The following is a 15,265-nucleotide window of genomic DNA, read 5'->3' on the forward strand; positions in this document are numbered from 1 at the left end:
ACAAGTCTTGAGAATTGAGATTATTCTCATTTTAGTAATTGAAACTTTATTTTTTTCTTGTTTCAGGTGAGTGCGAATTATTTTTGTCCTAAGAGTATGGAAACATGATTATAAGTAGGTAAGTTACGTGTTGATGATTCATATGTTGAATTGAAAATCATCCAAGCATTGCTTTGACTCCCTAAAACCACCTGTCATGTCACCTCAATCTGCAGAATATTTCAATTTCTTGCATCAAAAATGGGCCAATTTTGAATTTTTAAAAATTTACCAAAAATTGAAAAAATGAAATTCAGTTGTATATTTATTTACCTATTTTTTAACCAATAGTATTCAAACATATTAGGGGATCACCACAAAACTCATGTAGCCTTGACACCCAACTATTTCAGTTTCTTTTATGTGTCTCTATATTTAATGTCGATGATTTTATAAAGTTTTTGAAATTGTATGTAAGTGTACTTCTCAACTTACTGTTAGTCGGTTTGAAAAATCTTTACCGTGCGGTACATAGCATTGAAAAAAATCAAGCTGTTTTATAAAACAGCTTATTTTTCTGCTGTCTTTTATGGTCTTGGAAAGTACTCTTAGTATAGAAAGTAACTTTGAAAGTTTTCGTTTCACATTTGAAAGTTCGCCATCGTAAATTGGCCGAATACAACGAATTGTTGGAAATTAGGGCCATTTAAGGTAGTTAAAAAGAGAGAAAAAAATCCCGCTTCGATGTTTGATATTAATTGCAATGCCATTTCGATGATGCTGTGTATACTAGTGCTATTGCTGTACATGGGGAAAAAAACTACACAAAGGGATATGCGTCGTCCATTGTACACTTTAGTTCCGACTTATACAAATGTTTTTGGGAATTAAGCAAAGCGTGAAAACATTAATTTTACACGCGATGGAATTTTTATAGCGAAACCGGAAAAAAATTCGCGTTGAAAAAAAAAAGGTGAAATTGAACAATTTAAACGTTGCTGGTGAAAATCAAATGCAAAAAAATAACGTTTTAAGGCCAACTTCCTCTTTGTATATTTATGCGGGGTATTTGGCCTTTTTACAAATGCCATTTGTAATTGTTATTTCTGTTTTTCTTTGCGTGGTTAGAATGTTTTTTAATTTTGAAAAAATATTTGTTACTCGTTAGGGTCGTTGGTTAGTTTACAAGAAAATTGCGCCAACGATGGGAATTCATCAGTCAAAAAGAAGTATTTCTTTTGATGTTATTGATTGGTTAACCTTGGAACGAGATGAACGATAGGAATTGGGTACCTTACCTACCATGTACAAAGAAAAAAAATCTCGAATTTTTTATATACTTAACCATCAATGAAACGATTTCATTGCTTGATTTCGGCTTTTTCTTTTCTTTAATACGAAAAGTGGTTTTCGCTGTATTTAGCGATGAAACGACGAAAAATTAATTATTGCGGCTATTTGGAACTTTTGTGAAAATGTTTGCCACTGTCAAGTGATACTACTTCGCTTTGAACTTGTAAATTCAGTTGGGAGAGTATCCTTTTGTCTGTTATTTGATTGCTTTTGTGGAAAACGTACCAGTGAAGCTGTCAATTGCGCGGAAACGCCATCATTTGTCCTTGTATACTTTTTTTTTCATTCTGCCAAGCTTGTTGAGATTATAAATGCGAAGATGAGAGGCTCTCATCGAGTATAATTCCTATTGGGGAATAATCTTACCAATTTAGCGAAAAGCTAACTCGACGAGTAAAAATTCCATCTTGTCTTTTATCATTGGGTATAGAAAAGTTTAGACGTAGTAATTAACGTATTGTTCGTATTATGCTATAATATCTCGAATTCGCAGTCGGGTGTCCAATCGATAATATTTCTCGAGGTGTCACAAGGGTCTTAGTTTGGCTTTCGAGTTAAGGTTATCGTTAAATAGTACGCCTTGAACTTCGTTTGTCAGATTCACCCAGAGTATTGTTTTTCAAACGTTGATTTATGTGTTTGAAGAAAAAATCTCTCTCCGGCGGCAATGGCAATGGTTTCGTTACTTGTAAAACTTTGAAGGTGGTTAAATGAAGTCGTATCGTTTCGAAAGAGTGGTCGATTACTTTGGAAAAATATATCGAAGGAAATGGTTCGTAATACACGGTTAATGTGCTGTGTTTGAATTGGTGTCTGACTATTCGTCTGTTAGATATTGACTTTGTAGTACCTATTTATAGCCAGTTGACGTATCGTAAAGTGGTTTCTTTTATATTTATTTTGGCGTAAGGCTAAAAGTTGAAAAGAGTACAATATCGATTAAAAAAATTGTACTTTGATTTTTAAAACTCGAGACCGCGATGCTGTGTGTATGAGAATATTACAGTAAAACGGTTCTAAAGAGAGGTTAAATGGGCGAAGAAGTATTCGCGGGGTATTTTTCCATTAGGAATCAACGAATCATTATTAACAACTCGTATATCAAATTGGTACACACGCATCAATTTAAACAATGCAGCGAGAAATGAAATACTGTTTGAATTTTTATTTTGAGGTTATTTTTCGTGTATGTACATTATAAAACCAGAATTACTAGTTTTATTAGCTGTGTTTCGCGTGTAAACAGCTATCTGTGTATACCATTGCATCAGTGGGTTGGTACTGAAAAAACTGGTTTGACGGGTTTATAAAACCAGTCCATCTACTTCTCAACCTCGTTTGGCTGGTTTTTTTCGTAATACTGTCCATAGTTTGCGTATAAATCGAATAGCTGTAATATTTTTATACAGGTTTAGTAGCTGATGACAATGGTTAGTTCCCGAATTTCTTTTTTTCTTTTTTTAATTCTTTGAAACGTTCGTGGGAATTGTTTTTCGTGAAATTTTCATCGGAAATGCCTTAACATCTATGCTCATTTAACCTTAGAAAATGATTTGCGATAATTTCTCTTGAAGTCTGTCACCAATTTTTCTTCAGTTTCAATCATTCACCAAGTCAAATTTATCCTCTATTTTTTTTTTTTTTTTTTTAATAATTTTCACATAGGTAATTTTTTCACATTTTTAGACAAATTTTTGTAAAAAATGATAGCTATTGCAGTAGCCCAAACAAATATATTTATGTTTCAGTCCGACATTTTATACCTTGGAACTTGTTCTAATTGATCAAATAAATCCAAGCTTTGGGGAATAGGGTTTTCTCAAAAAACCATATTTGACCCCGAGAGTGGAGATGGTCAAAGTTGGAAATTGTAGAAAGGTAATTTCTTTGGCGGGGCATATTTTGGCTCCCAATGGATTAAAAGGGTCCAAAATGATACCAGTGGTCACTACCACCCCTGCAAATGTCATATCCAAACTTCAGCTTTCTAGGTCATTCCCACCCCGTTTAAGGCGGAATTGAAGTGAAAAAAATCTTATTTTACCCCTACTATTGACCCCCACCCTTAAAATTGACCTATGGGCTCAAATCTTCATCATACAATGGGAGGGTGCCACTTCGAGTGCTTTTTGTAAGTTTAAATCTTCCAACCCTAGTGGATTTTCCTGCTATTTTACGTGTTTTTTTCGACATTTAGGAGAGCCTGCTACCCCTCCAAATTGACTTAGAGGGTCCGAATTTTTACACTACAATGGGAGGATGTGCCTGAAGTGCCTGTGGTAGGTTTCGACCTTCCAACCCGAGTTGACCCCTTTCCAGAGTCAAAAAATGCATTTTTGGACTACATGTTTTTCGACTTTAAGGATAGCCTACAACCCCTCCGAATTGACCTAGAAGGTCCAAATTTTAACAGTACAATGAGAGGATGTGCCAGAAGTGCCTTTCGCAGGGTTTGACCTTTCGACCTCAGTTGACCCCTCTCCAGAGTCAAAAAGTGGATTTTTGGACAATTTTACACGTTTTTCGACTTTTAGGAAAGCCTACAACCCCTCCGAATTGACTTACAATTAGAAGGTCCAAATTTTTACAGTACAATGAGAGGATGTGCCTGAAGTGCCTTTTGCAGGTTTTGACCTTCCGACACCAGTTGACCCCTCTCCAGAGTCAAAAAAGTGCATTTTCAGGCTTATTTTTCCAATTTGATGTGTTACATGATCTTTCATATGTAGGACAGCCTGTAGCTCCTTCAAAGTAAACTGGGTTGTCCAAGTTTTCACAGTAGAATGGGAAGGTGTCGATGAAGTGCCTTTTGCAGGTTTCAACCTACCTAAGTAATATAATTTTAATTTTTAATAAACACTGGCGTTGTGTTTAAAGAGCTCACAAAGTTTTCTGTACAGAAATTTGTCATTTTCAACTTATTTTTTGAATAAGAAAAATTAGCCAAAAGTTAACAATTTTTTTAGATATTTTGAAATCTAATGACCAAAAAATTTGCACCTGTGTAGATAATTATTCCCTTTGAACAAAATATTCTAAGATTATTGCAAAATATTTTTCCGGATTCAGAATTTAGAAATGATATCTTTTGATTGTTTGGAATAATTATTGCGAAATATGTAAGTATATGTAGTTGGGAAGAAACAATTTTCAAAACTTGAATTTACTTTAAAATAAGCGATTTTAAAATGTTCAGTCGCTCAGTAGAACCTTGAAAGTGTTCTTTGGTTTTCATGACTTGGTCTAGGTTCACGTAGAATCCCAAATATGTACCATTTTTGAAATTGTGTCATTTTCCCAAAACAGGGTAGGTAACGGCTGCAGCGAAAAAACCACGCTTTTTTCAAAAATTTCCCCTCTTTGTGAACCCCTAACTCTCTTCCAAGGGGCATCTTCAGAGCTGAAATTTTTTCGGCGTGACTTTTAACTCAAAATAAAAGTCTCCGCTGAATTTGGTTACAATCCTCGACTTTTATTTTACGATCCAACCTAATGTGTATCCTGGAAACGTAAGTATGAAATGCACGCCATTAAATTTGAAAAAAAAAAGGTTATATGCAAGCATTGGTAATATGGTTATCCACATGAAAAACTATCACAAATGGACGATCCAGAATTCTAGAGCCTATAACGCTTGACCAGTTTTGTATTTTTCTCTCTTTAAGATTCTCCATTTTGAAAATGCACGACGTAAGAAATTTCCTTAAAAGGTTTTCCTACTACATATATGATTCTAGTCTTATAATTTATTATACCGTGAGCTCCTTTTAATGGGTAATTTTTCTCCTTTGGGCATCGATTTGATTTCGCAATTACCTCGAAAAGGTGCGATTAAAGGTGTAAGTTTAGAAATTTTTTACTTTTTGCACACCGAATATGTTGCTAACAAACACGCGAGTCCGCTTGATAATATTTTTCAGGTATCTGGGACGTTAATGGAATAAATACTATCGAGTGTGAAAAATTTATTGCCAAATGGTATTGGTTCGGTGTTTGGGCGTTTTCTAGCGTAGGTACACCTATATAACCGATGGATCTTAGTTTAAAACGCATTTGGCAACGATATAGAGCGACCTTTTGTGACCTCGTAGTTTTATTTACAACATAAGCAGAGACTTATAAATTTGATACTTAATAAAATAAAAAGGAAGAAGGAAATTTCGATGGTAGTTTTTTTTTGGAAAGTTTTTTATCATACACGGTTGCATTTTTTGTTACTCAACTGATACTGAAAGTCTTTAATATTACTTAAAGTTTAACGGTGACGATTTCGTAGACAGGAGAATAGCTGAATGGGTATAAGTGATGAGTGGATGTGATAACCGAAAAAAAAGTTTGATGAACTTTCCCTTCTGCAAGCTCAAAAAACAAGCTAGAGTTGAAATTATCGAAAGTATTTCCTACTCTTTCAGATGAAAGAAACACTTTGGTGGGGTAATTAGTATGTGAAGACGACAGTTTGATGTTGATTAAGGTATCGTTACCAAATACCTACCTATATAGTAATTTAATTATGCTTGGCTTAATTAAATCTAGAATACTGTGCGGGTGTTTTACATACCTACACCTATACGACATATGAGATATATGTAGGGAGGTATACGTGGTGTAGTATAACCACGTTTTCTGCCTTCTGCCGGGTAGCTAACCTTATTGCAATAGCTTTTGAGGTATGTGATTGATATCGAGCGAATTTTTCAACATCGAAAAAGTTGTAGCAGATGAGAGTAATGTGATATTTTGTCGGATTCGTGTATAGTTAGAAATAGTTTCAAGTGATACTTGCCCCTGCTCGGCAATGTTGTGTATTTTGCAGCTTGCGATATATCGTGTGACTATGGCGTTTACCATCGTAATTTGTTAATTATCTCGCAAAATGAAACTAAATAGCGAGTGAATTAGTAGTGTTGCGGTTACATTAAGCTGCGATACCGTTAAAATATTATATTTTAGCTAAAATCTACGTGATGCCGAATGCGTATAGTATAATTTATTACTATTGTTTTCGCATTTACGTATATACGTTGTTACTTACCCGTGTACCGGAGCTTTACCGGCCTCAAATATTGGTTTACAACTTTTTGATACAATTTATTGGCCTTTAAAAATAACTTTCTGCGTTTTAGTGGATTTGGATTTCATTCGGAGGTACCTATTTTCAACCTCGAGTGATTTGCAACTGTGCAATGGTAAATTTATTAAGTCGTTTTAAAATCCACACGAGCTGAGTTTTTTTCATGTACCTATCCGAATTTACTTATAAACGATGAAATATTATGCGAAATTCTCCGAAAATGGCTCCTTTTTCGTATACAGTTGAGAACGTTAAGGGCACATTTACTCAATGATTTGTAAATTTTCGTCGTAAAATGAAATATTGTACCGAAAAAATTATACGTCATTTTGAAAAGAAAAAAGGAATCGAGATTTTTTTATTATGTTTGAGCACTGTTGGCAATCAAAATTCAAGTATTCGACCATTTTCAAGTTGTAAAGTACATAAGTAATTTTCGCACAAATTACACTTTCATCTGCTCATAGAAATGGAACTGCTAATATGAAAATATTTCCTTTATTTTTTGGAAATTTTTGTTTTGTTTTTTCAGTGACTTTTGAAATGCCTTTTTGGTTATTCTCATCGAAAATGTTACTGATTTTCTTTTTTAATCAAAACCATGGTGGAACTCGCGAGATAGCACTTGAAAAAATAAATAATAAGCTGTTCAAACGGAAAATTGGATATTCTGAAGGGTACCTATTGAATTTCCAAAATCGACAAAAAATCACATAAATTGATAGAAAAAATCAAAATACGAGTTACCTACATCTCAGAAAACCACATTTCTTGTCAGTTTTGTATTAAAATCATGTTTGGAGACTTGATTTTGACAAAAGTGGGGAACAAATTGGGGAGTGGGCAAATTTTTCCAAAAAAAAACAACACCGATATCAAGAAAAATTAATTTTGTTCGTTTTAGAATTGGCCTTGTAAACATGTTGGTAGTTGAATATGATCTGAAAAAAAGATTCCTAGAGTTTGTTGTAGCTGCTCAATCGCACTCTTCAAGATTAACCTAACTTATTTATTTTTTGTTGTGGAAAGTGACCCTCAAAATATGTTTTGGTACCTATACTTATTTCATTGAAATTGAACTTTGAATACACAGTAGAAAAAATATTCAGAGTTGAGACTTCTTCTAAAAGCCATATTTTCTAGATTTTGAGACATTTAATTTTAAAAATCTCACTATTAGGTAGTGTCTTTGAACGTGATTGTAATTTAAATGGGATCAGAAGTGTGCTTTTTTTGGATAATTAAAACTAGAAAGTTTGAATTTTTCATCAGTTTATGTTTGAATCCATTGAAGAATTCAATGCACCTTTCAACCCACCATGCTCTGTTTAGTAATTTATTTTATTTACTAATAACAGTAAAATTGAATATTACCAATAATTTCCCAAAAATTGGTAATTACCAGTAATTTACCGAAAACTGTCAATAATTTATCAAAAATTACTAGTAATTTACCAAAAATTACCAGTAATTTACCAAAAATTACCAGTAAATTACCATTAACTTACCAGAAATTACTAAAAATTATCAGTAATGTACCAGAAGTTACAAGTAATTACCAGTTATTCACCAGTAATTACTGTTTTTTTTTTACAAAAAATACTTGTAACCTACCAAAAATTACTTGTAAGTAATTTATCAACAATTCCAGCCTAAATTACCTGTAACTTTTCAAAAACTACCAGTAATTGAAGTTCCCAAAATATTGATGTAAATTTGATGAGATTTTTCAGAGTTTTTTAAAGTTGAACTGAATCTCTTGACATAATTTCAGGTACTCGACAGCATTTTTTCAAGTTTCTAAAAGCTTAAAAAAATTTCAGAAAATAATTTATGAGAGTTTGACATAAGTATCTATAATTATGTCATTTTAGCGATTCATTGATTGTTCAAAGTTCTCAAAAGCCAGGCTTATACTTGAAAATTTACTTATATATAACTGAAAGTATCAGAAATTGGCCATTTTTTCAGTTTTTGGAAGTCTTGTAAAATTAAATAATATGCAATAATTGGAGTAGTCTAAAATTATTGTTAAAAGATATGGTAAAAATGTCAAAAGATATGGTAAAAATGTCATCACCTGGCGCAAAAACTTATTCTTAACCAAAATTTAAAATACTTAATTTAATTTCTTTCACATTTTTTGAATGCTTTTGGTGGATAATGAGTTCTGCGCCAGTAGGCAAAATTTTTACCAAGTCTTCTAACAACTTGCTTAGGGTGGTCCTTATTTTTGAAGTTGGGATTTTTTCCGCTCCCACCCCCTAAAGTGGTGACCTCGGGTGAGAAAATAATTCCCTATTTTTTATTTTTTCCATTTTCGAAAAATTCGGGCTGCGGTGGGCCCCTCAATTTTCAAAAATTTGAAAAAAACCTAATTCAAAGAAAAATTTTTGAAATTTCAAAATTTCGAGTTCCATCGTCTCTAAAAGGTCCCTTGTGAGTAAAATAGACTCTCATGACGATTTTAGCCCCCTCCCATTAAAACCAAGCTGACCCCACCAGAATAACTGAAATTTGTAGTTTGGCTTTTCTGGTGGGGTCAGCTTGGTTTTAATGGGAGGGGGCTAAAATCGTCATGAGAGTCTATTTTACTCACAAGGGACCTTTTAGAGACAATGGAACTCGAAATTTTGAAATTTTAAAAATTTTTCTTTGAATTGGTTTTTTTCCAAATTTTTGAAAATTGAGGGGCCCACCGCAGCCCGAATTTTTCGAAAATGGAAAAAATAAAAAATAGGGAATTATTTTCTCACCCGAGGTCACCACTTTAGGGGGTGGGAGCGGAAAAAATCGCACATTTTTTTTTTACCATGTAGTTAAGGACCACCCTAAACTTGCTACTTTTTATTTGGAACTAATTTTCTGAAAAGATGGTAGGTACGTATGTATAATTTTTGAACTTTCAATAGTTCACTTTTCTCTTATATATTTGTAGTTGAAAAAATCCCTGTCCTGATTTGAAAGAATTTAATTTCACGTTGAAAAAAAAGTAAAAATTTGTAGTTAGTGTTATTCTTTTATTTGCCTTTCTTATACCTATCCATGTTTTTTGATACCTTGCTGTTTACCTGCTTTCTTTGTGAAACCGGGTGTTTTTTTCGGTGTAAGTTGAAATTATTTTCACTGTCGGATTATCCTTCAAAATGTCAGGTTGGTGTAAAAATTTTGGATGTTTTATTTCCCATCATAACTATAAAATTTTTATACCTTGTTCGTTATCGTCGAGAGTAAAAAAAAAGGTGAAAGACACAACGAAGTGACACTGTGAAAAACCATCTTAATCGAAGATTAAGTTAGCTCTCGAAGAACTCAGCACATGAAATCAACCTCTTACACCGAAAATCTCTGGTACTAAGAAAAAAGATAGCTACAAGAGAAGAAAAAAAAATTGAAACGACAAAACTCTCGTTTCTCCGCTTCCTTTAACAAGTTTTAAGAAAAAACAATTATATTGCGACCTAAATGGAGAATAAAATAGCGACTAGAGAGGAAGGATTTTTCGCACCATCGGTAATTTAAAGGTTTCCCATTTTAAATTCGTCCTTTCATCTAATTCCGACACAATTTCGTTTCGTATACTTTTAACGACAATGCTCTTTTTTCGCGTTTTCTGGCTAATGTGCCTTTTCACAAATTGGCATTTTAGTGCTGCGATAGTATGCGACGTCACAGCGAGTCCTTTTAATCATATTCTTCCTCGTTTTGGTTTCGGGTGTTTGGAGCATCTTCATCGGAAAACATTACAATGATTGCGAAACACCTCGATCCTTTCCTTATGTCTGTTTTGATTTCATTGTCGAGTTGACATTTGGAAATTTTATACGATTTTTTGCCCGCTGTGGTTTCAAATTGTCGACGTAGGGTGCCTGGAAATCGAGCAACTTAATTTTTACCATTGTTAACTCTGCGTTGTTGAAAATTTCACCACTAACAGCCTTTTTAGCGTATACTGTACGAGTAAATAGTAGGTATGTGTTTTGTAGTTACGATAACGTCGTCTTGTTCGCCTTAGCAAAAGTTTCATTTGTATTTAACTACCTACGTATTATACCGGGTTGTGCATTAAATGTAAATGAAATCTTACCAAGCAGGCGAAAATCTTAACAAAGCAGACATTGATCAAACAAACCGTTTCAAAGATAAGGTACTACTTACCTAATATGATGGTACCTGTGAAATTTTTTCCCCATTTCGCGTAGTACGTAGCAAGTAAGGTACTAAACTTTAGTAGATATTACTCGTTTACTATGTATTCCACGCTCTAAGCTATACCTCTTTCGATATTAAACTGAAAGTTTACCCACCTTCTGCGTTTATTACGAGGCAATGTCGTAGTTTGTGTATTGAATTCGCTATCTCAAGCATTACGAGATCTCCAGATTTTGTTCAGCTCTCTTATTGCTAGCTGAGTATTCGACTCGTTTATAAATCGAGTGGAGGAAAAACCAACCTGGAAAAAGAGTAATCGATAAAATTTCGAGAAGTGAAATCGAATACCTATTCATGGTTTGTTGTCAGATAAAATTGACAGATTTTTGATGAGTTGAAGATGAACTTTCAACGCTTTGTCCATTTTATGGTCAATGAATGTTGAATTTTTGCTGAATTACCTACTTATTCGAGAAGTTTATCGAATCCATATTTCATCAATTTTTTCCTCTATAAAGCTCAAATTTTAGTGATGGTAGTATTTCAACATATCGCGAGCTAGTTTAAAATTTATACGCTGTGAAGGTATAAAAAAACTATGACGTTTTAATAATGCAACAAACATAGGTGGAAATTGAGACACAATGCGAATGGTAGACGACGACTGTAGCATTAAAAATACGATACGTAACCTATCTGCGTATTACGAGTATATTGTGGCATAATTAATTTTTTATTCCATTAACCGTTTGTCTAATTCGCGTACACAAAGCCTAATGAAATTTCACGTCCTGGGAAACTGGGAATATACATAGAACCACAGATGGAAATCGATGATGACATATTTCATACGTGTGCATTTCCTTCTCTCTTCCTATATGGTATGAGTTGAGTACAGTCTATATAGACTGTAGATGTACGACGTAGGTACGTGTAGTACGAATAGTTGCTGTCGCAGGAGATAACGCAAAAAAAGGGGGTTCGAAATCAATTACGAATTTTTCAATCGAATGCAACAACATTCCGAACATAAAATGGGTTCAATTTACATTCAAATACGATGCCGTACGAGCGAACTCGCGGTACTACACCGAGATGTGATGTAAGGTTGAGCGTGAAATTCGCAGCTAATAAAAGTATCGATGGAAAAATTCTCCTTCTTCGTCGTTGAGATCGCGTCTAGATTTCGTTAACATTTAACGTAACGCTTCCCTAAGTATATCGTGAATTCTTGGAGATCGTCTGAATACTAAAAGAAGGCTCGTTCGACTCGTATCCAAATTTTTTCCAAGGTCTGGGCGTATTTTTCAGAAGAGTAAATATGGCTATTGATTTGATTTTGTACTTTTGATAGATGGGGAGGGGGGTAAACTATTCAAATTTCAGCCTGTTAGACGTCTTAAGTTTTTTTTTTTTTTTTTTTTTTTTACTATAGCTAGAATTTTAGTCTTTTTGAGAAAACAGAAATAGGTACTTAATTCAATTTTATATTGTCTCGTATAGCTAAACAAAGTCGTTAAAACATTGAAATTCGAACCCTGCAATAAATTATGCAAATCGTTGACATGTTATCTTAATTTATTTAAAACAAATCGTTAAACCGTTCCTTTAACAAGCAATATTTCTTCTTTTTTTTTCAAAAATGATTTAGAGATATGTTTTTTGTCAAAATTGTAATGAAAATTTTCAATTTTAATCCTCAAGTTCCCAACTCAAATTTCGGATTTGGTGACAAAATTTCAGATAAAGTCAAATTAAAGATACTCATTATCGTTGCTTGTTTCGATTTAATTTTTCATCAGCAAAGACGACCGTGTTTTCTGCACGATTGAAAAAAATTCAAACGAAGGTGAAATGTGGAACAAAATGTAAATTCAGCTGTCAACTACGTCCTTCTATTCATATCCTCATTACATGTTCTTGCGAGAAACAGCTCAAAACATAAATAAATAAATAAATAAATACGGTACATTAAAAAGATCGATAATAGTCGTATTAAGTACTTAGGTACTATAACATTATGCTCATAGAATATATCACAATTGAACATAATTATGGGTACAATACGAGGTGGATACAATTTTTCGTGAACTGATTTCAAATTTGACTAACCCTTCAGTGCACAGTAAAATGTTGATGACTTGAGAACAGGATAGCGAAAAAGAGGGGACAGAAAGGGTAATTTTGTCAGACCCTGATTTTTTGGAGAATGGAGAACATCGAAAGCTAATTTGATGATCAATTACGTAAGTAGATGCTGGGCTTGTGAGCTTGCAGAATTGCTTCAAAAATAAAACCTTAATTTTTGGTTCTTTTTAAATCAACGATTGATCAAAATTTAGTAACTTTTCCAAGAATCGATTTTTTAGATACCTATGTACCTATAAAAATTGTTTTTTCGTACAACTTTTTGAAAATATTTTTCCCTACCTTTTTGTGTAAGAAAATCTACATCTTCAACTCTTCGTGCATGTTTTGGAGGGGTCTAATCAAAATAATGAGTGCTGATATTCGTATTTAGCGTTCTCTAAAACGTATGAAAAAATAGTCACACGATATTTGACATTTTTTTGCATTTTGACCAAAACTGTGGGACTCCATATACACCCCCCCCCCTACAAAATTGAGTTTTCAAAAAACCCGAGTCATCAAAAAAAGTTCAACATTGAGAGATTGAAAAATTTTAGGCAATTATTTTTGATTTTACCTACGTTTAAGAATCTTCACTTCTGTAGCTCCTAAATTTGGTAAGCTTTTGAAAATTGAGTTTTCGATAAAAGCTCAACTTTGCACTTTTGACATTTTTGGAAAATATTTTTGAAACTTTTCTCAAGAATCTGAAATGTTATAGCTCCAAAATTTGACAAGCTTTTGAAAATTGAGCTTTCAAAAAAAAATTTAGCCATCAGAAAACCTCAACATTTGAACTTTTGAAATTTTTGGAAAATATTTTTGAAACTATTCTCAAGAATTTTAAATTCTATAGCTCCAAAATTTGACTTACTCTTGAAAATTGAGCTTTTAAAAAAACTGAGCCATCAAAAAAGCTCAACATTTGAACTTTTGAAATTTTTAGAAAATATTTTTAAAATTACTCTCAGGTATCCCAGATTCTGTAGCTCCAAAATTTGACCAGCTTTTGAAATTCGAGCTTTCAAAATAGCTGAGCCATCAAAAAAGCTCAACATTTGAACTTCTGACATTTTTGGAAAATATTTTTTGAAACTATTTTCAAGAATCTCAAATTCTGTAGCTCCGAAATTCGACAAGCTTTTGAAAATTGAGCTTTCAAAAAAAATCGAGCCGTCATTGAACTTTTTGCTAAATATTTTTGAAACTACTCTCAAGAATCTCAAGTTTTGTTGCTCCAAAATTTGACAAGCTTTTGAAATTTGAGCTTTCAAAAAAAAGTGACCCCTTCGAAAAAGCTCATCTTTGAACTTTTGAACTTTTTGGCAAATATTTTTAAAACCACCCTGAAGAATCTCATACTTATTCTACTTCTTGGAACTACGCAATTTTTCCTAAATTAAGTTGGATTAGAAGAGTTATACCGAAAAAAACAATATTTTCGGAATAACTTATTTTGTAGCTCTGTACTGAATTTGGTGGTTTTTTTTTTTTTACAATCAAAGCCTACTTATTTATGATGGTTTAATCAATATTTTATTTCTATTTTTCTGCGTCTTTTTTCCATTTCAGAAAATAAATTGTTATTTTTTGTAATGTTTATTGAATTTTTGAGCTCTTTTTTAAAAACTTTAGTGTAACTAAAAAAAGGGGGCAGAAGGCAGATTTTAACGAAATTCAGCAAATACCTTCATCACTCCAAGTTTTCTGTTTGATTGCTTTTAAAATTTTGCATTTTCAAAAACTGGTAATAATGCGACTCTTTCAAGGTTGAAAATTTGTAATAAAATTGTTCAAAATAATCCCTCTTCTTATTCTGTAGAAATTTATCACTGTGGTAGGTACTCATCTTAGCAGCTATGTACCTAATTTTCAAAACACATAAGCGTACATACGCTCCTTTGGATAATATTTTTCTCAAGAAATCCTATAAATACCGCACGATATTACACCCATTTGTACTTACAAACCACACTGCCAACATTCGACTCGTATTCGGGAAAGCAGACGAGCAGTATGGTAAGCCTGGGGTAAGAAAAATTGCGTCGAGAATGCTCCTCGCTAGTACCCATTTGTACGTACTTACTACTTACATTAGGCATTCAAAATAATCATATCATCCGTAAACAACGATTTGTTAACGTTACACGTTCGTGATTGTTGGATTAAATGGTACGGCGGTATTTTGACATGTGGAAATAATTCGCGTAATTAATTATTCGTGGTGTTATACTTTCTTAGCGAGACTAACGTATTCAACACAAAATTCTACATTGTCGTAGCGCCTTTATACTCGTACCTACTCGTATGGATATGTTATACGTCTCGAGATTATAAAAGGTAGAACTGGCAGCCAAATTGGGGGGAAGGGGGGCAAGGGCGTAACACGAGGGGGCGGCTGTCTTCTCACACGTATTTTATAACGCTTCATCTCTTATCATCTGACTATATGCTGAGTGAGAACTGGGTAGTGGGTATACGTACTACGAGTATACGAGAAGAGCGTGTGACCGAAATGTGCGAAAAACGAGCTCGCAACGTTACATCATTAATGTGAGAAATTACCGTAAATTTCCG

General features: G+C 33.4%; 1 protein-coding gene across 5 annotated transcripts in view; it reads left to right on the forward strand.

Annotated features, from left to right (window-relative positions):
* The window catches only part of LOC135847985 (FERM and PDZ domain-containing protein 4), a 192,751-nt gene that overhangs the window by 95,608 nt on the left and 81,878 nt on the right, over positions 1 to 15,265 (forward strand). The window contains exon 1 of one of the 5 annotated variants that reach the window (XM_065367746.1): positions 90 to 118. The exons of the other annotated variants lie outside the window; for them this stretch is intronic. Within the exon in view, the coding sequence (XP_065223818.1) occupies positions 105 to 118 (14 nt within the window). The 5' untranslated portion in view covers positions 90 to 104. Of the gene's footprint in view, positions 1 to 89; positions 119 to 15,265 lie in introns of those variants that run through there. 5 annotated transcript variants of the gene reach the window in all.

Source organism: Planococcus citri, chromosome 5, assembly GCF_950023065.1.
Source record: "Planococcus citri chromosome 5, ihPlaCitr1.1, whole genome shotgun sequence".
Lineage (NCBI taxonomy): Eukaryota > Metazoa > Arthropoda > Insecta > Hemiptera > Pseudococcidae > Planococcus > Planococcus citri.